Source organism: Salmo trutta, chromosome 5, assembly GCF_901001165.1.
Source record: "Salmo trutta chromosome 5, fSalTru1.1, whole genome shotgun sequence".
Lineage (NCBI taxonomy): Eukaryota > Metazoa > Chordata > Actinopteri > Salmoniformes > Salmonidae > Salmo > Salmo trutta.
Window position 1 is genome coordinate 59,343,480 of NC_042961.1, and position 24,000 is coordinate 59,367,479.

General features: G+C 44.6%; 1 protein-coding gene across 8 annotated transcripts in view; it reads right to left on the reverse strand.

Annotated features, from left to right (window-relative positions):
- Positions 1-24,000, reverse strand: part of LOC115194653 (H(+)/Cl(-) exchange transporter 5) — a 33,813-nt gene that overhangs the window by 5,518 nt on the left and 4,295 nt on the right. For all 8 annotated transcript variants that reach the window (XM_029754521.1, XM_029754524.1, XM_029754523.1 and 5 more), the window contains exons 3-17: positions 14,804-14,958; positions 14,008-14,107; positions 13,469-13,656; positions 13,106-13,228; positions 11,267-11,363; positions 10,756-10,865; positions 10,494-10,574; positions 10,032-10,266; positions 9,557-9,743; positions 9,324-9,483; positions 8,880-9,066; positions 7,587-7,789; positions 7,213-7,408; positions 6,223-6,330; positions 6,029-6,137 (exon numbers count right to left, since the gene is read on the reverse strand). In XM_029754521.1, the coding sequence (XP_029610381.1) occupies positions 6,029-6,137; positions 6,223-6,330; positions 7,213-7,408; positions 7,587-7,789; positions 8,880-9,066; positions 9,324-9,483; positions 9,557-9,743; positions 10,032-10,266; positions 10,494-10,574; positions 10,756-10,865; positions 11,267-11,363; positions 13,106-13,228; positions 13,469-13,656; positions 14,008-14,107; positions 14,804-14,958 (2,239 nt within the window). The remainder of the gene's footprint in view (positions 1-6,028; positions 6,138-6,222; positions 6,331-7,212; positions 7,409-7,586; positions 7,790-8,879; positions 9,067-9,323; positions 9,484-9,556; positions 9,744-10,031; positions 10,267-10,493; positions 10,575-10,755; positions 10,866-11,266; positions 11,364-13,105; positions 13,229-13,468; positions 13,657-14,007; positions 14,108-14,803; positions 14,959-24,000) is intronic.

Here is a 24,000-nt window from a genome sequence, read left to right on the forward strand (position 1 = left end):
TTGAGCTTCTAGTCATGAAATCTATGCAGCCTACTCAATCACTTTTTATAGTTACTGTTTACAGGCCTCCTGGGCCATATACAGCGTTCCTGTCGGACCTTGTAGTCATGGCAGATTATATTCTAATTTTTGGTGACTTTAATATTCACATGGAAAAGTCCACAGACCCACTCCAAAATACTTTCAGAGCCATCGTCGACTCAGTGGGTTTTGTCCAACATGTCTCTGGACCTACTCATTGCCACAGTCATCCTCTGAACCTAGTTTTGTCCTGTGGAATAAATATTGTGGATCTAAATGTTTTTCCTCATAATCCTGGACTACCACCATTTTATTACGTTAGCAAATACAACAAATAATCTGCTCCGACCCCATCCAAGGATCATCAAAAGCTGTGCTATAAAATCTCGGACAACCAAAAGATTCCTAGATACCCTTCCAGACTCCCTCCACCTACCCAAGGGCGTCAGAGTACAAAAATCAGTTAACCACCTAACTGAGGAAATCAATTTAACCTTGCGTAATACCCTAGATGGAGTTGCACCCCTAAAAACAAATAACATTTGTCATAAGAAACTAGCTCCCTGGTATACAGAAAATACACAAGCTCCGAAGCAAGCTTCCAGAAAACTGGAACGGAAAATGGCGCTACACCAAACTGGAAGTCTTCCGACTAGCTTTGAAAGAAAGTACAGTGCAGTATCGAAGAGCCCTCACTGCTGCTCGATCATCCTATTTTTCCAACTTAATTGAGGAAAATAAGAACAATCCAAAATGTATTTTTGATACTGTCGCAAAGCTAACTAAAAAGCAGCATTCCCCAAGAGAGGATGGCTTTCACTTCAGCAGTGATGAATTCATGTACTTTGTTGACGAAAAGATCATGGTCATTAGAAAGCAAATTATGGACTCCTCTTTAAACCTGCGTATTCCTCCAAAGCTCAGTTGTCATGAGTCTTCACAACACTGCCAGGACCTGATCAAGGGAGACATTCAAGTTTTTTAATACTATATCTCTTGACACATTGATGAAAATAGTCATGGACTCTAAACCGTCAAGCTGCATACTGGACCCTACTCCAACTAAACTACTGCAAGAGCTGCTTCCTGTGCTTGGCCCTCCGATGTTGAACATAATAAACGGCTCTCTATCCACCGGATGTGTACCAAACTCACTAAAAGTGGCAGTAATAAAGCCTCTCTTGAAAAAGCCAAACCTTGGCCCAGAAAATATAGTTATTTTTTTTATATGTTTGAAAAAACTGTTGCGCAGCAACTCACTGCCTTCCTGAAGACAAACAATGTACACGAAACGCTTCAGTCTGGTTTTAGACCCCATCATAGCACTGAGACTGCACTTGTGAAGGTGGTAAATGACCTTTTAATGGCGTCAGACCATTCTTTTGGGAGAGATTGGAAACCCAAATTGGTCTACACGTACAAGTTCTGGCCTGGTTTAGATCTTATCTATCAGAAAGATATCAGTTTGTCTCTGTAGATGGTTTGTCCTCTGACAAATCAACTGTACATTTCGGTGTTCCCCAAGGCTCTGTTTTAGGACCACTATTGTTTTCACTATATATTTTACCTCTTGGTGATGTCATTCAGAAACAATGTTAACTTTCACTGCTATGCGGACGACACACAGCTGTACATTTTGATGAAACATGGTGAAGGCCCAAAATTGCCCTCCCTGGAAGCCTGTGTTTTAGACATAAGGAAGTGGATCGCAGCAAATGTTCTACTTTTAAACTCTAGGTCCCAAGAAACAAAGATCTTCTGTTGAATCTTTCAATTAATCTTGATGGTTGTTCAGTCGTCTCAAATAAAACCTCAGCGTTACTCTGGACCCTGATCTCTCTTTTGACGAACATATCAAGACTGTTTCAAGGACAACTTTTTTCACCCATCTAAGTAACATTGAAAAATCAGAAACTTTGTCTAAAAATGATGCAGAAAAATTCATCCATCCTTTTGTCACTTCTAGGTTAGACTACTACAATGCTCTACTTTCCGGCTAAAGCCCTAATTAACTTCAGTTAGTGCTAAGCACAGCTGCTAGAATCTTGACTAGAACCAAAAGATTTGATCATATTACTCCAGTGCTAGCCTCTCTTCACTGGCTTCCTGTTAAGGCTAGAGCTGATTTCAAGGTTCTACTGCTAACCTACAAAGTATTACATGGGCTTGCTCCAACCTATCTCCCCGATTTGGTCCTGCCGTACATACCTACACGTACGCTACGGTCACAAGACGCAGGCCTCCTTACTGTCCCTAGAATTTCTAAGCAAACAGCTGGAGGCAGGGCTTCTCCTATAGAGCTCAATTTTTATGGAATGGTCTGCCTATCCATGTGAGACACGCAGACTCGGTCTCAACCTTTAAGTCTTTATTGAAGACTCATTAGGTCCTATGATTGAGTGTAGTCTGGCCCAGGGGTGTGAAGGTCAACGGAAAGGCACTGGAGCAACGAACCACCCTTGCTGTCTCTGCCTGGACGGTTCTCTTCTCTCCACTGGGATTCTTTACCTCTAACCCTATTACAGGGGCTGAGTCAGTGGCTTACTGGTGCTCTTCCATGCCGTCCCTAGGAAGGGTGCGTCACTTGAGTGGGTTGAGTCACTGACGTGATCTTCCTGTCCGGGTTGGCGCCCCGCCCTTGGGTTCGTGCCATGGGGGAGATCTTCGTGGGCTATACTCAGCCTTGTCTTAGGATAGTAAGTTGGTGGTTGAAAATACCCCTCTAGTGGTGTGGGGGCTGTGCTTTGGCAAAGTGGGTGGGGTTATATCCTGCCTGCTTGGCCCTGTCCGGGGATATTGTCGGACGGGGCCACAGTGTCTCCCGACCCCTCCTGTCTCAGCCTCCAGTATTTATGCTGCAATAGTTTGTGTCGGGGGACTAGGGTCAGTCTGTTATATCTGGAGTATTTATCCTGCCTTATCCGGTGTCCTGTATGAATTTAAGTTTCTCTCTCTCAGCCCTAGGATAATGCCTCAGGATTACCTGGCCTGATGACTCCTTGCTGTCCCCAGTCCACCTGGTCGTACTATGGAACCCTGACCTGTTCACTGGATGTGCTACCTTGTCCCAGACCTGCTGTTTTCAAGCGCAGGAGCGGTAGAGATTCTCTGAATGATCAGCTATGAAAGGCCAACTGACATTTACTCCTGAGGTGCTGACCTGTTGCACCCTCTACAACCACTGTGATTATTATTATTATTATTATTTCACCCTGCTGGTCATCTATCAACATTTGAACATCTTGGCCACGTTCTGTTATAATCTCCACCGGCACAGCCAGAAGAGGACTGTCCACCCCTCAGAGCCTGGTTCCTCTCTAGGTTTCTTCCTAGGTTCCGGCCTTTCTAGGGAGTTTTTCCTAGCCACCGTGCTTCTACATCTGCATTGCTTGCTGTTTGGGGTTTTAGGCTGTTTTCTGTATAGCATTTTGTGACATCTGCTGATGTAAAAAGGGCTTTCTAAATACATTTGATTAATTGATTGAGGGGAGAGGGATGGAGTGGGATATGTATGACTGTTTGTTCTCTGGCCTCTAGTGGTGGAGTGATGCAAGTTGGCAGAGCTAGATATCTGTCAGTCATTCCCTGGAAATGGAGATGTGTGTGTGTGTCTGTGTTCTCTGGCCTCTAGTGGTGGAGTGATGCAAGTTGGCAGAGCTAGATATCTGTCAGTCATTCCCTGGAAATGGAGATGTGTGTGTGTGTGTGTGTGTGTGTGTGGGAAGACAAGGGTGTTAACCCATACAATTTCTATTGCATTCAATGTTTTAAGATTTTTTATATTCAATACAGAACTGCATAAAAAAATAAAAAAAATACCCAGCCAAAACATCTCTCCACTTTATGTGGTTGACAAGTTCCAGACGATTTAGTCAGAGAATGTAGAATGATTAGAGTGAATAGAATATCATTATGACCACGGGCAGCATCATAAGAGGTCGTTGCTCAATAGAACTAAGTTCTAACGTTAACTGACATACTAGCTAGTGGCTGCAGGTTCCTGTGTGACAACATGGGGCTTTTCTAAATGAAGTCCGCGGAAAACTAAACTGGGTCTATATATTTATTCATTTACAACGCTAACAGACAATTTCCAAATCTACCCTCTCCAAAGACGATCTTTTCCAGTTATCATGGCGTCTTTCTGAGTCTCTCTCTTTAACTTCTCAGGGCTACGTGGAACGCTACCGTCCCACCCACGGTTCACACTATTCAACAGCCAGTGAAATATCAGGGTGGCAAATTCAAAACAAAATGTCATAATTCAAATTTCTTAAACATACAACTATTTTACACCATTTTAAAAGATCTACCTCTCCTTAATCCAAACACATTGTCCGATTTCAAAAAGTCTTTACGGCGAAAGCATAAGATTATGTTAGGACAGTGCCAACACATGAAAAACCACAGCCATTTTCCAAGCAGGAGAGGGGTCACAAAAACCCAGAAATACAGCTAAAATTAAGCACTAACCTTTGACGATCTTCATCAGATGACACTCCTAGGACTCAATGTTACACAATACATGTATGTTTTGTTCGATAAAGTTCATATTTATATTAAAAAAAATAATAATTTACATTGGCACGCGATGTTCAGAAAATATTTTGCCTCCTAAACTGCCGGTGAATCAGCACAACAATTTACAAAAATACTAATCATAAATGTTGATAAAATATTAAACTGTTATTCAAATAATTATAGATAAACATCTCAATGCAACCGCTGTGACAGATTTAAAAAAAGCTTCACGGGGAAAGCACACTTTGCACTAATCTGAGTACGGCGCTCAGAAAAATACATCAGGCAATACAGATACCCACCATTTTGGAGTCATCTAAAATCATAAATAGCATTATAAATATTCACTTACCTTTGATCTTCATCAGAAGGCACTTCCAGGAATCCCAGGTCCACAATAAATGTTGTTTTGTTCAATAAAGTCCATAATTTATGTCCAAATAGCTCCTTGTTGTTTGCGTGTTTGCGTGTTCAGTAAGCTACTCCAAATGTAGGAAGCGCGCTGAAAATTTCACGACGAAAAGTAAAAAAAAGTTATATTTACGTTCGTAGAAACATGTCAAACGTTGTATAGCATCAATCTTTAGGGCCTTTTTAACATAAAACTTCAATAATATTCCAACCGGACGATTCCAATGTCTGGAAAAACGTTATGGAACACAGCTACCTCATCACGTGAATGCGCACCAATGAACTCATGTCATTTTCTGAGTCACCAACTTCCCGGCCTTCTTGTTCGCTCTCTGTTCACTGCAAAAGCCTGAAACATGGTTCTAAAGACTGTTGACATCTAGTGGAAGCCGTAGGAAGTGCAAAATGAACCCTAAGTCACTGTGTTAGATGGGCAATGACTTGAAAAGACTACAAGCATCAGATTTCCCACTTCCTGGTTGGATTTTTCTCAGGTTTTTGCCTGCCATATGAGTTCTGTTATACTCACAGACATCATTCAAACAGTTTTAGAAACTTATAAGTGTTTTCTATCCAAATCTACTAATCATATGCAAATATTTGACTCTGGGCCTGAGTATTAGGCAGTTTACTCTGGGCACGCTTTTCATCCAAAATACTGCCCCCTATACTCTAAAAAGTTAAAATGGCCATAGAAACAGCCCCTCACCGTTGATTGACCGGGGTCGGAGGAATAGAAAGCCACTGATCTGGTGATGAAAATGACGAGGGTATCAAGTGGATTTTGATTGGTCCAAACCGTGGAAACACCTCCAAATGTTACCGCCTCCCAATGCCGGAAAATGGAAGAGGTAGAACCAAGAGCTGAGCAGTTTAAACTAGCAACGGCCTCAACCTCTCTCCTACCCCGTAGTCTGTTCCTCAACCCCTCCAAACCCTATGTACGTAATTTGGTACTTTTGACAATAGCTTCAACTTGCCCAAATCCTCTCAGATCTCCACGTATGCAAAGGGCCTAGGCTGTAGGGGTTGATTTAGGACCAGGCTGTACAGTAACCACTACTTTCCTACTCACCCGTTGTGTGTAACCAGACACTGTCGGAGTCCCAGCTTCCTGAAGATGTCCAAAGCTATCGCCATGGGGGTGTGGTCTGTCACAGTGAAGGGACTAAGGTCCAGGATACCTACAGAATAGATCATAATAAAATGCAAACATAACGTCATATATAAACATACCATCTGAGTGTGTGTGTGTGTGTGTGTTCTTACCTCGTAGTTTGACGACAGGGGGGCCGGAGAAGGGCTGGGGAGGCACGTGTTCCAAGAAGAACACCAACGAGGCACTGACCACCCCCTCCTGTCGCTTACGGGCGTTGTCTATTGGGGGAGTAGAGGGAGGGAGGGAACGCGGGAGGAGTTATTCATAGCTGCACACAACTAGAATATACACTGAGTGGACAAAACATTATGAACACCTGCTCTTCCCATGACATAGACTGACCAGGTGAAAGCTATGAACCTTTATGTCACTTGTTAAATCCACTTCAATCAGTGTAGATGAAGGGTAGGAGACAGGTTAAAGAAGGATTTTTAAGCCTTGAGACGTGTATCATTCAGAGGGTGAATGGACAAGATAAAATATTGAAGTGTCTTTGAACAGGGTATGGTAGTATGTGCCAGACGCACCGGTTTGAGTCAAGAACTGCAACGCTGCAGGGTTTTTCACACTCAACAGTTTCCCGTGTGTTTCAAGAATAGTCCACCACCCAAAGAACATCCAGCCAGCTTGACACAACAGTGAGAAGCATTGGAGTCAACATGGACCAGCATCACTGTGGAATGCTTTCAACACCTTGTAGAGACCATGTCCCAACGACTTGAGGCTACCACTGGGGGGTGCAACTCAATATTAGGAAGGTGTTCTTAATGTTTTGTACACTCGGTGATATGCAGAACACACACACTGACTTGTAATGGGCCTCACAGACACACATACCTGAAGATCACACATTAACAGACACACGTTAGCAAATACAGGTCAGACACAGTCTAACATTGATACACCTTACTGTCAACTATGTCCATTGGCAAACATACCCCCTGTGGCACTGATTGGCAAACACTGTGCAAACAGAGCGAGCGAGGGAAAGAGAGAGAAAGAGAGCGAGAAAGAGAGAGAGACAAACACACTGTGCAAACAGAGAGAGAGACAGACAAACACAGAGACACAGACAGTCACATATAGACAGAGATACTCACCTAGAGATATGACCAGGTCCCTCCTCAGTACGAAGCCCACTAGTCTCTGAGACTCCTGTGACACCACTACGGGGAAGCCACTGTAGTCCGTGTCTGCCATCACCCCTTCTATCTCCCCTACACTCATACCCTCCTGAGTGAGCACGACTAGGAGAGGGTCCGATGGCCTAGGGCGCATCACGTCCTGAGCCAGGGTCTGAGAGGAGTTAAGATAGGATCAGAGGAACCTCAAAGCTCTATATAGGCTAAATGAAAGACAAGAAAAATGCTACTCTTACAACATAAAGCAATCTAACTTTGTTCGGATGAGAATTAGTAGCAAGAAGCTGTCTGTGATTCATGCTCCCTGAACAAAAATAAATCTAAAGACTTACCTTGTGTTCATACTCCTCTTTGGTTTCCAGGAAGGGGTAACCGTTGAGTCGGATGTGGGCTTCGTAGATCCCCTCACGCCCCAACGCGTCCGCTACCCACTTAGACGTCATGATCGCAGCCATCAGAGGAACGATGTACTCCAGACCGCCCGTCAGCTCAAACATGATGACCACCAGCGATATGGTCATACGGGTGACACCACCTGGAGAGAGGAAGGAGGTATTGGTCAAAGGGGGGGGGGGGAGAAGGTATTCGTCAAAGGGGGGAGGGAGGAGGTATTCGTCAAAGGGGGGAGAAGGTATTCGTCAAAGGGGGGAGAAGGTATTCGTCAAGAGGGGGGAGAAGGTATTCGTCAAAGGTGGGAGAAGGTATTCGCCAAGAGGGGGGGAGGGAAAGAGGGATGGGACAGTATCTTGGGGAACAAGTTATTGAAGACACTTCTGACTACTGCATACTAAAAAAGGAACACTATAGAAGTGTGATTTGAACCACTAAGATAAACCCCAGACATACAGCAACCCCACCATAGTGGTCTAACCCCACTGTAGTATTCTAGTGACCTCCTCACCCAGACATACAGCCGCCCCCACCATAGTGGTCTAACCCCACTGTAGTATTCTAATGACCTCCTCACCCAGACATACGTCTAACCCCACTGTAGTATTCTAATGACCTCCTCACCTAGACATGCAGCCACCCCCACCATAGTGGTCTAACCCCACCGTAGTATTCTAGTGACCTCCTCACCCAGACACGCAGCCGACCCCACCATAGTGGTCTAACCCCACTGTAGTATTCTAGTGACCTCCTCACCCAGACATACAGCCGACCCCACCGTAGTATTCTAATGACCTCCTCACCCAGACATACAGCAACCCCCACCATAGTGGTCTAACCCCACTGTAGTATTCTAGTGACCTCCTCACCCAGACATACAGCAACCCCACCATAGTGGTCTAACCCCACTGTAGTATTCTAATGACCTCCTCACCCAGACATGCAGCCGCCCCCACCATAGTGGTCTAACCCCACCGTAGTATTCTAATGACCTCCTCACCCAGACATGCAGCCGCCCCCACTGTAGTATTCTAATGACCTCCTCACCCAGACATACGTCTAACCCCACTGTAGTATTCTAATGACCTCCTCACCCAGACATACAGCCGACCCCACTGTAGTATTCTAATGACCTCCTCACCCAGACATGCAGCCGCCCCCACTGTAGTATTCTAATGACCTCCTCACCCAGACATGCAGCCGCCCCCACTGTAGTATTCTAATGACCTCCTCACCCAGACATGCAGCCGCCCCCACCATAGCGTAGAGCCCTGGTGTGATACAGTCCGCCCCTGACGAGCACCAGCCCTTGACGATGAGCCAGTCATGATGGTTTAACGCCATCTGTTCCATGGCAACTCCCAGTAGTCTGCCTGCTATCGCCCCTACAGCCATACTGGGGATGAAGAGACCGGAGGGAACCTGGAGAGATGGAGGGAGTGGATGAGCATGGACCCAATTGTCAAATAATGATTGTCCTTCTTGCTGTTACTAGTGTCCTAGCCACAAGCTGCCTCACTACAGAAACAGGCTCCTACCCTATGGGCTGTCCTGGCTCGGACAAGGTGATCAGAGAATATATCACACAAAAATATCACCATTTTTTAAATAAAAAATATGTAAAACAAGATTAAAAAAAAAGTAAAAATCACACAATCCACCTCCTATCCTATACCTACCTTCATGCCGAAGGTAACCACGGTGACCAGCATCTTGAAGAAGAGGGCCAGTGCCAGTTGCCATAGCGCTGTGTACACACCTGGTCCAGCTGGCCTATCAGGGAGTGTGTTACTGAACGCCCTATCAGTGAGGCTGGCACTAAACACACCAGAGTCAGACCTGAAGGAATTAAATAAGTAAATATTAGTTGACAACATTTAAAAACACACACACTCCCTTCCCCAGTTAGTACCTGTTCTCAGAGCTGTTGTAGTCACACAGCTGTGAGGAATCCAGTAGAGAACAGTCATTAAACAGTTCTGAGATCAGCTCTGACCCACTCATCCTGGTGTAACTGTTAGGGAAGGAGAGGAGGGCTGTGATTCCAGTTACCACCAAGACCTCCAGCACCGGGTAGTGGCCCAGACGAGTGGTCTTACCTGGAGAGAGGAGGAAGTCCATCACTTCATTATTGTGTTAATCAATTAATAATCAATTAATAAACCATTCAATCAGTTAGTCAATCAAAACTGGAACAGGAGAGAAACAGAGGGTCATTCATTATAAGTAGTCTTTCTCTCCTCCCTCCCTCCTCCCTCCTCCCTCCTCATCCCTCTCCTCCTCCCTCATCCCTCTCCTCCTCCCTCATCCCTCTCCTCCTCCCTCATCTCCTCCCTCATCCCTCTCCTCCTCCCTCTCCTCCTCCCTCATCCCTCCCTCCTACTCACGTCTTCTGCACCAGGCGATATTAGCCCTGATGAAGAGCGCCCCCCAGAGGCCACCGAAGATGCCCAGCAGGATGAACGGGACCAGCTCCACCATGTGCCAGGGGGTATGGAACTCCACGTAGAACAAGACAAGTCGGCTGTTACCAAACGGGTTGATGGAGCGGAGAGTGAAGGCTGCCACCAGCGCAGCGAAGAACGACCTCCACAGAGTCTTCAGAGGGAAGTAGTAGCTCACCTGGACAGAGGGAGAAGAGAGAAGGTCTGGAAGTCTCCTGCACCGGTCAAAAGGACTAGTTTCATATACACGCAGTAGTAAGCATTTGTTCAAGTCGCTTACTTAGAATTTTAGAGCTCAACAATAACATTGGTGAAGAAAAAGTAACATTGGTGAAATCTCCGGGCTTATACCCGAATGTTTTAGTCTCATAATTCAGGTTAAGAGTTGGACATGGGTTCCCTTACCTCTTCCAGACTGAACAGTACTCCTCCTATAGGGGCTCCAAAGGCCACAGACACACCCACTGCTGCGGCTGCAGATAATACCTAGGACAGATGGGTAGATCACTATACACTAACACAAAATATTCAGATGAAGGTAATAGAGACAATAAGAGGAGGCCTCTGCACAGTATTGAGATGCAACCACGATTCTAACAAAATGGACAATTATCTATTTCATCTCTACTGAGATGATTCAAACATCAGTCCTCCTCTCTTCTCTCACCTCTCGTCGTTTTGCTTCGTTCTGTCGGTACTTTGTGAACAGATGACAGAGGATGTTAGCACAGCAACATGCTACATGGACCAGGGGGCCTTCCTTGCCAAGACTGAGACCTGTAGAGGCAGAAAGACAAGTCAGTGTTTATGTACAGTTTGTAGAGGCAGAAAGACAAGTCAGTGTTTATGTACAGTTTATAGAGGCAGAAAGACAAGTCAGTGTTTATGTACAGTTTATAGAGGCAGAAAGAGGGAGAGAGATAGTTGCCATAAGGGCAACCAGTGCAGCAAACATTGTAAATACAACCTATATCAGGTTTTTTATTTTCCCTTTCATACTTTAACTATTTGTACATTGTTAGAACACTGTACACTTCTGTGAGTGTAATGTTTACTGCTCAGAGAGAAAGCGAGAGAGAAAAAAAACAGGAAAGAGAGAGCGCGAGAGCGATAGAGAAAGCGAGAGAGCGATAAAGTGAGAGAGCACTTGAGAGAAAGACGGAGCGTGAGAGCAGTACCAGAAGAGACAGCCAGGACCAGGGTAATTGTCTTGATGATCAGGGTCCATTTCCCCAGGTAGCCTCTAATGATGAACCCAGAGAGGATGGTCTTTATCTGGGGAGACACGGGAGGGGAGAGGGGGTTAGGGTCTGGAGGTTATGGAGAAAACCAAGTGAGGCTTCTGTAGAAGCAAGGAAATTTGGTTCAAGTTCATTAGGGCACGCCGTAGCAAATCATTTTGCAACGAAAAATTAAAACAACAAGTTTAGGATTGGTCACATCCAGGTGGTCAATCCTTGTTTCAGTCAGTTTTCTACCGTTTAAACACAACCAAGTGAAAAACCCAAACTAACACACTCACCAAAAAGCACAACCAGACAGTTTGCAGAACAAAGACATGCTTACTCGATCACTCAGACAGAGGTGAACATGAGGACATCGATGTTAAAAATGGTGTGGTTGTTGCAAAACACTACCAATGTGTCAATAATGGGTTTTAAAACATCTCTCTTCAATGTGGGACCTTTGACAGGCTTTCACACTGCTGTTACCTCAGTTTGAGATGTCAGTCAAGTCCCAATGGGACCGTCTCTTTCTCCTACAGGGTCTGTGTCCTACATGGCACCCTATTCATTATATAGTGCCCTATATGTCACCAGATAAATAGGGAACTACGTAGGGAATGGGGTGCCATTTGAGGCATTAAAAAAATATATATTTAACTAGGCGAGTCAGTTAAGAACAAATTCTTATTTACAATGACTGCCTACCCCGGCCAAACCCAGACGACGCTGGGCCAATTGTGCACCGCCCTGTGGGACTACCAATCACAGCCAGTTGTGATACAGCCTGGAATCATTGTACATCTCCCCATTTCAAATCATGAAGGGATTCATTGTTTTGTTTGGTGACATTTGCCCCAATATGACAAGGGAGATAAAAACGCAGTCGGGGTTTTTTTTTTTGGGGGGGGGGGGTTGGCACGTTGTGTGTGTGTAAATGACTGTGTGTGTGTTCTGTCGCCAAAAAAAACAAGGAACAGATCTGATTCTATGCGTGAGCCAAACATATCATTGGACAGTGTGTCTGCCAGCGTCATGATGCTAGTGTGTGTGTGTGTGTGTGTCAGTAGTTGTGGCTACAACTGAAAGTGTTTTAGCCCAATTTCGAAGGACAAGAGGTCAGTGACAACCCCAATAACACAGATATGGTCTTCACTCCAAAACAAACTGGCCGCATCCCAAACGGCACTCGATTCCATATATAATATAGTGTCCTAGTGGACTTTTACAGAGGATAGGGTGTCATTTGGGACTGTTTTCTCAGAAATACAGACGAGAGCGATCCCGGTATGGCTTTAAACACCTGGTAGTGATTACATTTAGAAAATTGTACAAAAAATAAAAAAGTGAGTTTCTGAAATTCAATGTTCATGTTGACACGTCAGAGTACGTTTTCAAAGATAAATATTCCTTTTTGGTGAAGTATTAATCACTTCAAAAGTCTGTTACGTATATCATTGTGCTTTAAGTGATGTAAACCACACATCTGCATCTATTTTTTGTATCCCATTTATTTTTTATATGTTTTTGTATTTCAGAAAAATATCTCCTTGAGCAGTCTTAGCACTCTGGATTTAGTAAAACAGAGGGTTTCTAAGGGTTCAATAGAACTGGACGCACTTCGATGAGACTGAAAAAGGCCAGGAGTGACAAACAAATATTTTTTTCAGAAAAAAAGCTTTAGTCTTTTGTAACACTTTTGTCATATCTGAGTGTGTGTCTGTCTGAACCAAAACTGTGTTAGTTAGCCCACTGAGCTAAAGGCTGAATGTGTGTGTGTGTGTGTGTGTTCACCTCTGGTATTCCTGATCCACAGGCGTAAGGTGCAAAAGCCCGGACCAGAATGACAGCCAGGAAGGAGAACAGTAGAGCACACAACATGAACATCAGGTAGTTGACTATGTACGCTGCTGCCCCCTACAGGACACAGAGGAAAGACAGGGTTGAACAGTACTGTAATCTGGTCATGTGACTAGACACCAAGTAATGTGTCTCAACCACCACCAGAGGGAACTCACACACAACTGAAAATTCATCACAAAAAAAGTCACAAAAAAAGTAGAAACTCAAATATGGGAAGTTATTATTTTAAAATGATCAACAAATGCTTACACACACACACACACACACCCCTCCCGCCCTCTTCCCCCTCCTCACCTCTGAGCTACCACCCAGCAGTTCAGCCCAGCTCTGCCACTGTGGACACTTGTCCCTCTCTTGAAAGGTGGTTTGGTTAGAGCCCCAGCAGCAGTGTTCATGGTTGAACCAGAAGCCAGACAGACACACACCTTCCTTCAGGTCTGTTAACCAGTGGGCTGAGATGTCTATACAGCCTGCTAGAGCACCTGGAGACAGAGAGAGAGGACAGAGAGAGAGAGGACAGAGAGAGAGAGGACAGAGAGAGAGAGGACAGAGAGAGAGAGGACAGAGAGAGAAGAGAAGAGAGAGAGAGGACAGAGAGAGAGAGGACAGAGAGAGAGAGAGGACAGAGAGAGAGAGGACAGAGAGAGAGAGAGAGAGGACAGAGAGAGAGAGAGGACAGAGAAGAGAGGACAGAGAGAGAAGAGAAGAGAGAGAGGACAGAGAGAAAGGAGAGAGGAGAGAAAAAGAGGGAGATGAAAGAGGGGATAGAGTTTGAGAAAGAGAAAGGAGCAAAGAGGAATATTCTACTGTATAGGAAGCTGAGTTACACACACCAGACATGAGTCCTATGAGCAGCATGAGGAGCCAGCCAGAGAAGGCATCACTGATGCTGTGGAGCAGGGCCCAGGTAGACTGCTCACTCTTACTGGTGATCTGGAGAGGGAGGGAGGGAGTTTTCATTAGGCCATCACCCTTATTTCCTCTAAGGTCAGCTACGGTTACTGTAGTGACCATGGCAACATGACATCATGACACGGGCTGGCCTTCCTTAGCTCTTAGGAGACAAAGCCATTGGTACATTTTCATTCCTAATGCAACACTGAGACAGCTCCCATTTCACCTACAATGTCCAGTGGACAAATGCCAACTACCTGCGTGTTTTGTTGACTGCGTGTAAGGCCCGTGCTGAGCTGGAAGGTCATTCAATTAGACGCTTGTCTCTTCGGATGAGTTCATAGCGAGGGTTAAAACTACGGTGGTCAACGAAGCGGGGGGGATGTCAATGTTTTCACCTAGACGCACCACACCGTCCCAAAGCATCTTGCTCAATGAAATTGGTGTTTTTAAAACTGTTTTGTGTTGGAAATGTGTCACACTTCGAGTGCTGCTATACTGGCCAGGTATCGACTGTAAAATAGATTTTAATCTCAGTGAGACTAACCTGGTAAAATGTCATTTAAATAAAAAGTCTCTTCATCAATTCATCGTCTTTCCTCGCCTCCTTCCCAACACTCATTGGAGAAGGTCAGAGGGGAGGGGCCATGGGCTTCCTTCTCCAATGAGTTCTGAGAAGATGGCTGTGAGGAACCAATGAAAGATGAATAGAGAAAGCTGTGACCATGAACCCACCTCTCTGTGGCGGTCACGGTCCTTGCTCTTCTCTCTGACCCAGTCGATGGTATTGAAGTCTTCGTAGGTCCCTACCCCCGGTACCGGCTCATCTAGTAGGTCCATCAGCTTACCGTTACCGGTCATACCATTAGAGTAACCGGTATTACCGTAGCCTTGGAGGGAGGGAGAGAAGGATTTGTTAAAACACACACACACACACACACACACACACACACAGTTACCAACTAAATAAAATGTGAAAGAGCATTATTAGAAAATAAATGTGCATTGTAGACTCCTATCGATAACGCCTTTGAAAACAATACTACATACATTATTAAAATAACATTTGTGTGACTGACCTTAGACACATTTCCCAAGAAACAAAAACTCCACAAACCAGACAGGCAGAGGATGTTTCCCAAACAGGACCCTATTCCCTACGGGACAATCAACTCCTCAGTCTGTCTTTTCTTCTCAAAACCCATTGGATGAGAAAGCCAGAGGTCCCTCCCCTCTGACCTTCTCCTCCAATGGGTTTAGAGAAGGAGGCGAGGAGATTCTCTTTTAACCACAGCCCTTTGAGGAATAGAGTGCCATTTCAAACCGAGTTAGCGCCCGCGAAAATAACCACATAAACAACTAATCAACATCTCTCTAACGACAACAGGAAGTGACACAGGAAGCAGCCCGATTTCAGCTTTTTGTGCGAAACACAATACGGTCCCTGGTGAAAACACAGTGGTTATTCCACTGAAAACAACACAGCAGCCACCAATCGTCAGTCAGAGTGGAAGTCTTGTTTCCCCAAATGTCACCCTAGTCCCTTTATAGTGCACTACTTTTGACCAGGACCCATAGAGCTCTGGGTCAAAACTAGTGCACTTCAGAAAGTACACTATGACTTTTAACACATTTTGTTGTATTACAGCCTGAAGAACGGATTCAATGGACTTCAGACAATACCCCATAACGTCAAAGTGGAATTATCTTTTTAGAAATGAATACAAAATGTACAGCTGAAATGTGTGTCAATACGTATTCTACCCCTTTGTTATGACAATCCTAAATAAGTTAAGGAGTAAAAATGTGCTTAACCAGTCACATAATAAGTTGCATGGACTCACTCGGTTTGCAATAATGGTGTTTAACATTTTTAAATGACTACCTCATCTCTGAACCCAACACATATAGATAATTGTAAGGTCCCTCAGTCGAGCAGTGAATTTCAAACACAGATTCAACCACAAAGACCAGAGCGGTTTTCCAATGCCTCGCAAAGAAGGGCCCCTATTGGTAGATGGGTAAAAATAAAACAAAGCAGACATTGAATATCCCTTTGAGCATGGTGCAGTTATTAATTACACTTTGGATGGTGTATCAATACACCCAGTCACTACAAAGATTCAGGTGTCCTTCCTAACTCAGTTGCCGGAGAGGAAGGAAACTGCTCATGGATTTGACCATGAGGCCAATGGTGACTTTAAAACAGCTACAGAGTTTAATGGCTGTGATGGGAGAAAACTGAGGATGGATCAACAACCTTGTAGTTACTGAACAATACTAACCTAAATTAGAGTGAAAAGGAGGAAGCCTGTACAGAATAAAAATATTCATGTTTTGCAATAAGTCACTAAAGTAAAACATTTTGCAAATAAATTAACTTTATGTCCTGAATACAAAGCGTTATGTTTGGGTCAAATCCAACACATCCCCGAGTACCACTTCATATTTTCAAGCATGGAGTTGGCTGCATCATGTCGGCTGCATCATGTCATGGGTATGCTTGTCATCGGCAAGCATACCCATGTTGATAAAAATAAGAGCTAAACACAGGCAAAATCCTAGAGGAAAACCTGGTTCAATCTGCTTTCCAACAGACACTAGGAGACAAATTCACCTTTCAGCAGGACAATAACCTAAAACACAAGGCCAAATATACACTGGAGTTGCTTACCAAGACAACATTGAATATTCCTGTGTGGCCTAGTTACAGTTTTGACTTAAATCTGCTAGAAAATCTATGGCAGGAGATGAACAATGGCTGTTCAGCAATGACCAGTAACCAACTTCACAGAAATTATGATTTTTTTTAAAGAATAATGTGCAAATATTGTATACTCAAGGTGTGTAAAGCTCTTAGAGACTTACCCAGAAAGATTCACAGCTGTAATCCCTGTCAAAGGTGATACTAACATGTAGTGACTCAGGGGTGGGAACACTTACGTAAATGTATTTATTTTCAGTAAATTTGTAAAACATGTTTTCACTTTGTTATCATGGAATAAGTCAAAGGTTATGAGAATACTTTCTGAAAACACTGTATTCACATGTTTATTTTACGGTCTATTTTGTATTGTCTATATACATCCTATCTAGGAATCTAAACAAAACGTTATTGAACGTTTTCAGGCCATGGACTGAACCTAAACCTATAGTGGACAGACAGGGCTGTATTACTTTCAACAGTACAGTCGGAAAGAATTCAGACCCCTTGACTTTTTCCACATTCTGTTCCACATTTTGTTACATAGCCTTATTCTAAAATAACCCATAATGACAAAGCAAAAACTGGTTTGTAGACATTTTTTGCAAATTTATAAAATTTTAAAAAGAAATATGACAATTACATAAGCATTCAGACCCTTTACTCAGAACTTTGCTAAAGCACCTTTGGCAGCGATTACAGCCTGGAGTCTTCTTGGCACACCTGTATTTGGGGAGTTTCTCACAGTCTGATCTGGAGGTAAATGTTTATTATTTTTAATACATTTGCAAACATTTCTAAAAACCTGTCTTCGCTTTGTCATTATGGGGTATTGTGTGTAGATTGATGAGGGGGGAAAATTTTTTAGAATAAGGCTGTAACGTAACAAAAATGTGGGAAAAGTCAAGGGGTCTGAATACTTTCTGAAGGCGCTGTATAAAGCATAGGGCTCAACACTAGCCATATGTATTACCTTTATTTACATACCTAATCTAGAACCTGATTCTACTGTAATAAAGATGAACAAAACGTGTCATAGCTATGATCAGATCACACCTCACAATGTGACTGAAGAAAGGTAGGCTGCAGCTATAACAAGGTGGAGACGGGCTGCAGCTATAACAAGGTGGAGACGGGCTGCAGCTATAACAAGGTGGAGACGGGCTGCAGCTATAACAAGGTGGAGACGGGCTGCAGCTATAACAAGGTGGAGACGGGCTGCAGCTATAACAAGGTGAAGACAGAAACGGCCAGCAGTGTAAACGTACACAGTGGTTCTATTGTCACTGTGGGGTTAAATGATCTCAGGTGATGACAGGACACGCCTGGCTGGTTTCTAAAGGGAAGAGAAACTATGTCTGTCTGCCTGCCTGGCATCTTAAGAGTTTGACATGTTGTCAGTGCTTGCAAATGAGACATGCTAAATAGTTCCATTTGTAAAATTTCAAGTTCATGTATTTGATCATTAGTCAACAAATACAAACCTTGAATGGAGTACTCAAGTACTACTCTAAACCAGTTATATACACAGAGACATACAGTACAGCAAGCCAAGCTTTACAGGAGGTTAGCTGAAGGAAGAGACGTGCCTACAGTACAGCAGGCCAAGCTTTACAGGAGGTTAGCTGAAGGAAGAGACGTGCCTACAGTACAGCGGGCCATGCTTTACAGGAGGTAGCTGAAGGAAGAGACGCGCCTACAGTACAGCAGACCAAGCTTTACAGGAGGTTAGCTGAAGGAAGAGACGTGCCTACAGTACAGCGGGCCATGCTTTACAGGAGGTAGCTGAAGGAAGAGACGCGCCTACAGTACAGCAGACCAAGCTTTACAGGAGGTTAGCTGAAGGAAGAGACGTGCCTACAGTACAGCGGGCCAAGCTTTACAGGAGGTTAGCTGAAGGAAGAGACGCGCCTACAGTACAGCAGACCAAGCTTTACAGGAGGTTAGCTGAAGGAAGAGACGCGCCTACAGCACCTAGCATCAAATCCCACGCTTGCACACACACCAGATGAAGGGCAGGCTACCCAGAGGAAGACCCTGCATCACATCAGGATGAACGCAGCCTCTGCTTCAACCCACAGTTTTAAAATAGCTGATCAGAACCCCAAAATCTAGGTCATAGGAAACGAACAGCTCAGTCCAGGACCACAGATGAGCAAACACACACACACACACACACACACACACACACACAACCTTTAAAAAAAAATAGTGTTAATGACTGTAACTTGAAGTGAAACTCTAGTCTCACAGACTGAGCCTCAATAGATTGTCCATTCAAAGTACTTTATTAAAAATGTGCATCGGGGAAACAGCCCCAATGAGTTGAGTGATAGAGCTCCTCTGTAAGGTTAGCTCAGTATGCTGAATCAGCTGACAGAAGAGAAGTTTAAAAATTAACAATTCATCTCATTGCAACAACCTAAAAAAACACATCGTAGCAGTGAATCACATGGACTCCGGACCTCCTCCAGCACACACACACACACACCCACCCCCCCCCCCCCCCGAGATGGCTGGATAATTGGCTGTAATATGTAATCTATGTACCACTACTGATAAGACATAATAAAATACAATTACACAGTTGTGTAATGAGGAGAAATAATATTGGAAACAACTATTTCAGGCAATTATCATTCTATAACATGCTGACCACACAGCCCGCGTGGCGCGTGCGCTGCAAAATAAATTTACACATACATGTTATTCAATCATTGCACCAATACTGCTCGCGAGCGTCTGCGTGGCCAGGCGCTGAAATAAAACTTGGTTCTATTTGTGACGCTTGACGCGCTGCAAGTCCCGCCTCTCCCATCTCCTCATTGGTTTTTAGGAGCGTATACCCACGTGGGTGATTGAAAGATGAACTGAGGTCCACAGTCCAGTTGGTGGTGGTAAAGCACCTTAAAGTTGGTTGCCAACCGCCATATGTTATTTTATTATTTCACCTTTATTTAACCAGGTGGGCTAGTTGAGAACAAGTCCTTTATTTAACCAGGTAGGCTAGTTGAGAACAAGTCCTTTATTTAACCAGGTAGGTTAGTTGAGAACAAGTCCTTTATTTAACCAGGTAGGTTAGTTGAGAACAAGTTGTCATTTACAACTGTGACCTGGCCAAGATAAAGCAAAGCAGTTGACACAAACAGAGTTACACATGGAATAAACATAGTCAATAATACAGTAGAACAAAAGAAAACAAAAAGTCTATACAGTGAGTGCAAATGAGGTAAGATAAGGCAATAAATAGGCCATGGTGGCGAGGTAATTACAACATAGCAATTAAACACTGGAATGGTAGATGTGCAGAATATATATATGAGAATGTGCAAGTAGAGATATTGGGGTGCAAAGGAGCAAGATAAATAAATGTATAAATAAATACAGTATGGGGATGAGGAAGTTGGATGGGCTATTTACAGATGGGCTATGTACAGGTGCAGTGATCTGTGAGATGCTCTGACAGCTGGTGCTTAAAGTTAGTGAGGGAGGTAAGAGTCTCCAGCGTCAGTGATTTTTGCAGATCGTTCCAGTCATTGGCAGCAGAGAACTGGAAGGAAAGGCAGCCAAAGGAAGATTTGGCTTTGGGGGTGACCAGTGAGATATACCTGCTGGAGCGCGTGCTACGGGTGGGTGCTGCTATGGTGACCAGTGAGCTGAGATAAGGCGGGGCTTTACCTAGCAGAGACTTGTAGATGACCTGGAGCCAGTGGGTTTGGCGACGAGTATGAAGCGAGAACCAGCCAACGAGAGCATACAGGTCGCAGTGGTGGGTAGTATATGGGGCTTTGGTGACAAAACGGATGGCACTGTGATAGACTGCATCTAATTTGCTGAGTAGAGTGTTGGAGGCTATTTTGTAAATGACATCGCCAAAGTCGAGGATCGGTAGGATGGTCAGTTTTACAAGGGTATGTTTGGCAGCACGAGTGAAGGATGCTTTGTTGCGGAATAGGAAGCCCATTCGGAATAGGAAGCCCATTTTGGATTGGAGATGTTTAATGTGAGTCTGGAAGGAGAGTTTACAGTCTAACCAGACACCTAGGTATTTGTAGTTGTCCACATATTCTAAGTCAGAACCGTCCAGAGTAGTGATGCTGGACGGGCGGACAGGTGCTGGTAGCGACCGGTTGAAGAGCATGCATTTAGTTTTACTTGCATTTAAGAGCAGTTGGAGCCCACGGAAGGAGTTGTATGGCATTGAAGCTCGTCTGAAGGTTAGTTAACACAGTGTCCAAAGAAGGGCCAGAGGTATACAGAATGGTGTCGTCTGCGTAGAGGTGGATCAGAGAATCACCAGCAGCAAGAGCGACGTCATTGGGGTATACAGAGAAGAGAGTCGGCCCGAGATTTGAACCGTGGCACACCCATAGAGACTGTCAGAGGTCCGGACAACAGGCCCTCCGATTTGACACACTGAACTCTATCAGAGAAGTAGTTAGTGAACCAGGCGAGGTAGTCATTTGAGAAACCAAGGCTGTTGAATCTGCCGATAAGAATGTGGTGATTGACAGAGTCGAAAGCCTTGGCCAGGTCGATGAATACAGCTGCACAGTAATGTCTCTTATCGATCGCAGTTATGATATCATTTAGGACCTTGAGCGTGGCTGAGGTGCACCCATGACCAGCTCTGAAACCAGATTGCATAGCGGAGAAGGTACGGTGCGATTCGAAATGGTCGGTAATCTGTTTGTTAGCTTGGCTTTCGAAGACCTTAGAAAGGCAGGGTAGGATAGATATAGGTCTGTAACAGTTTGGGTCTAGAGTGTCTCCCCCTTTGAAGAGGTGGATGACCGTGGCAGCTTTCCAATCTTTGGGAATCGGAGATGATACGAAAGAGAGGTTGAACAGGCTAGTAATAGGGGTTGCAACAATTTCGGCAGATCATTTTAGAAAGAGGGTCCAGATTGTCTAGCCCAGCTGATATGTAGGGGTCCAGATTTTGCAGCTCTTTCAGAACATTGGCTATATGGATTTGGGTGAAGGAGAAATGGGGGAGGCTTGGGCGAGTTGCTGTGGGGAGTGGAGGGCTATTGATCGGGGTAGGGGTAGCCAGGTGGAAAGCATGGCCAGCCGTAGAAAAATGCTTCTTGAAATTCTAAATTATAGTGTATTTATCAGTGGTGACAGTGTTTCCTAGCCTCAGTGCAGTGGGAGGTGGTGCTCTTATTCTCCATGGACTTTACAGTGTCCCAGAACTTTTGAGTTTGTGCTACAGGATGCAAATTTCTGTTAGGAAAGCTAAGGCTAGCTTTTTCAAACTGCCTGTGTATATTGGTTCCTAACTTCCCTGAAAAGTTGCATATCACGGGGGCTATTCGATGCGAATGCAGAATGCCGCAGGATGTTTTGTACTGGTCAAGGGCAGTCAGGTCTGGAGAAAGCCAAGGGCTTTATCTGTTCCTGGTTCTACATTTTTTGAATGGGGCATGCTTATTTAAGATGGTGAGGAAAGCACTTTTAAAGAATACCCAGGCATCCTCTTCTGATGGGATAATGTCAATATCCTTCCAGGATACCCGGGCCAGGTCGATTAGAAAGGCCTGCTCGCTGAATTGTTTTAGGGAGCGTTTGACAGTGATGAGGGGTGGTCGTTTGACCGCAGAACCATTACAGATGCAGGCAATGAGGCAGTGATTGCTGAGATCTTGGTTGAAAACAGCAGAGGTGTATTTGGAGGGCGAGTTAGTTAGGATGATATCTATGAGGGTGCCCTGTTTACGGATTTGGGTTTGTACCTGGAGGGTTCATTGATAATGTGTGTGAGATATAAAGTCCAAAGAAGAAGAAGCCTGAAGGAGGAGAGATGAAGAGAAAACAAACTTGGTTTACCCTTTAATTTGTGGATTAATGGTCGGAGTAGAGGATCTTGTGCATTTCAGGTAAAATAACAACCCAATGTTTTTATCCCAGGACAAATTAGCTAGCAACAGAAAGCTAGCTAGCTAAATTGCCATAAATGTTTAATGCATTTCGACCTGTACCCAAATTAATATAGTTTGTTTTGATATTTCAACCTGCGTGTCCTGATCGCATCTGGTGTGGGTGGACAAAAATCAAACATGCGAGCGATGGAGCGCGAGCGGTGTGGTCAGCATGTAAGATCAGATTTTAATTAGAAAATTATAATTTTTACACTCTCACAAAACAGGATCAAGTCTCAACTGACACTGTATCCCCCTTTTAGTAACAATGCACTAGGTAGTGGACCTGGTTATAAGTGAAGCCACAGGGTTCTAGTCAAATGTAGTGCACAAATCATGAAGTCGGGTGCCATTTAGGACACTACCCAAGTCATGCATACTGTAATTCTTATTTGTCCACTCTGTCCACTTTAGGAAATCATGTGACTGAAGAATGAACTGCCATTTCTACAAGCTCCATTCAGATAGAACAGAGGAACTATCCGAGAAACTAGCAGAAGGAAAAAAAGAGAAGTGGCGTCCAACTGACATAGATGCCAAAGCTAGGGGCCTAAACAACAATAAACGTCCTCTCACTGTCATCTGCGTTTATTTTCAGCAAACTTTAACTCTTCCACCAAGGCACCTGCAATTTCCCAGACATTTCTTGGGGGAAATGGCCCTAGCCCTCACCCTCCGATCCAACAGGTCCCAGACGTGCTCAATGGGATTGAGATCCGGGCTCTTCGCTGGCCACCGCAGAACACTGACATTCCTGCATTGCAGGAAATCATGCACAGAATGAGCAGTATGTCTGGTTGCATTGTCATGCTGGAGGGTCATGTCAGGATGAGTCTGCAGGAAGGGTACCACATGAGGGAGGAGGTCTTCCCTGTAACACACAGCGTTGAGACTGCCTGCAATGACAACAAGCTCAGTCTGATGATGCTGTGACACACCGCCCCAGACCATGACGGACCCTCCACCTCCAAATCGATCCCGCTACAGAGTACAGGCCTCGGTGTAACACTCATTCCTTCGACGATAAACGCGAATCCGACCATCACCCCTGGTGAGACAAAACTGTGACTCGTCAGTGAAGAGCACTTTTTGCCAGTCCTGTCTGGTGGGTTTGTGCCCATAGGCGACGTTGTTGCCGGTGATGTCAGGTGAGGACCTGCCTTACAACAGGCCTACAAGCCCTCAGTCCAGCCTCTCTCAGCCTATTACGGACAGTCTGAGCACTGATGGAGGGATTGTGCGTTCCTGGCAGTTTCTGGGCGTTCCTGGCAGTTCCTGGGCCTTCCTGGCAGTTGTTGTTGCCA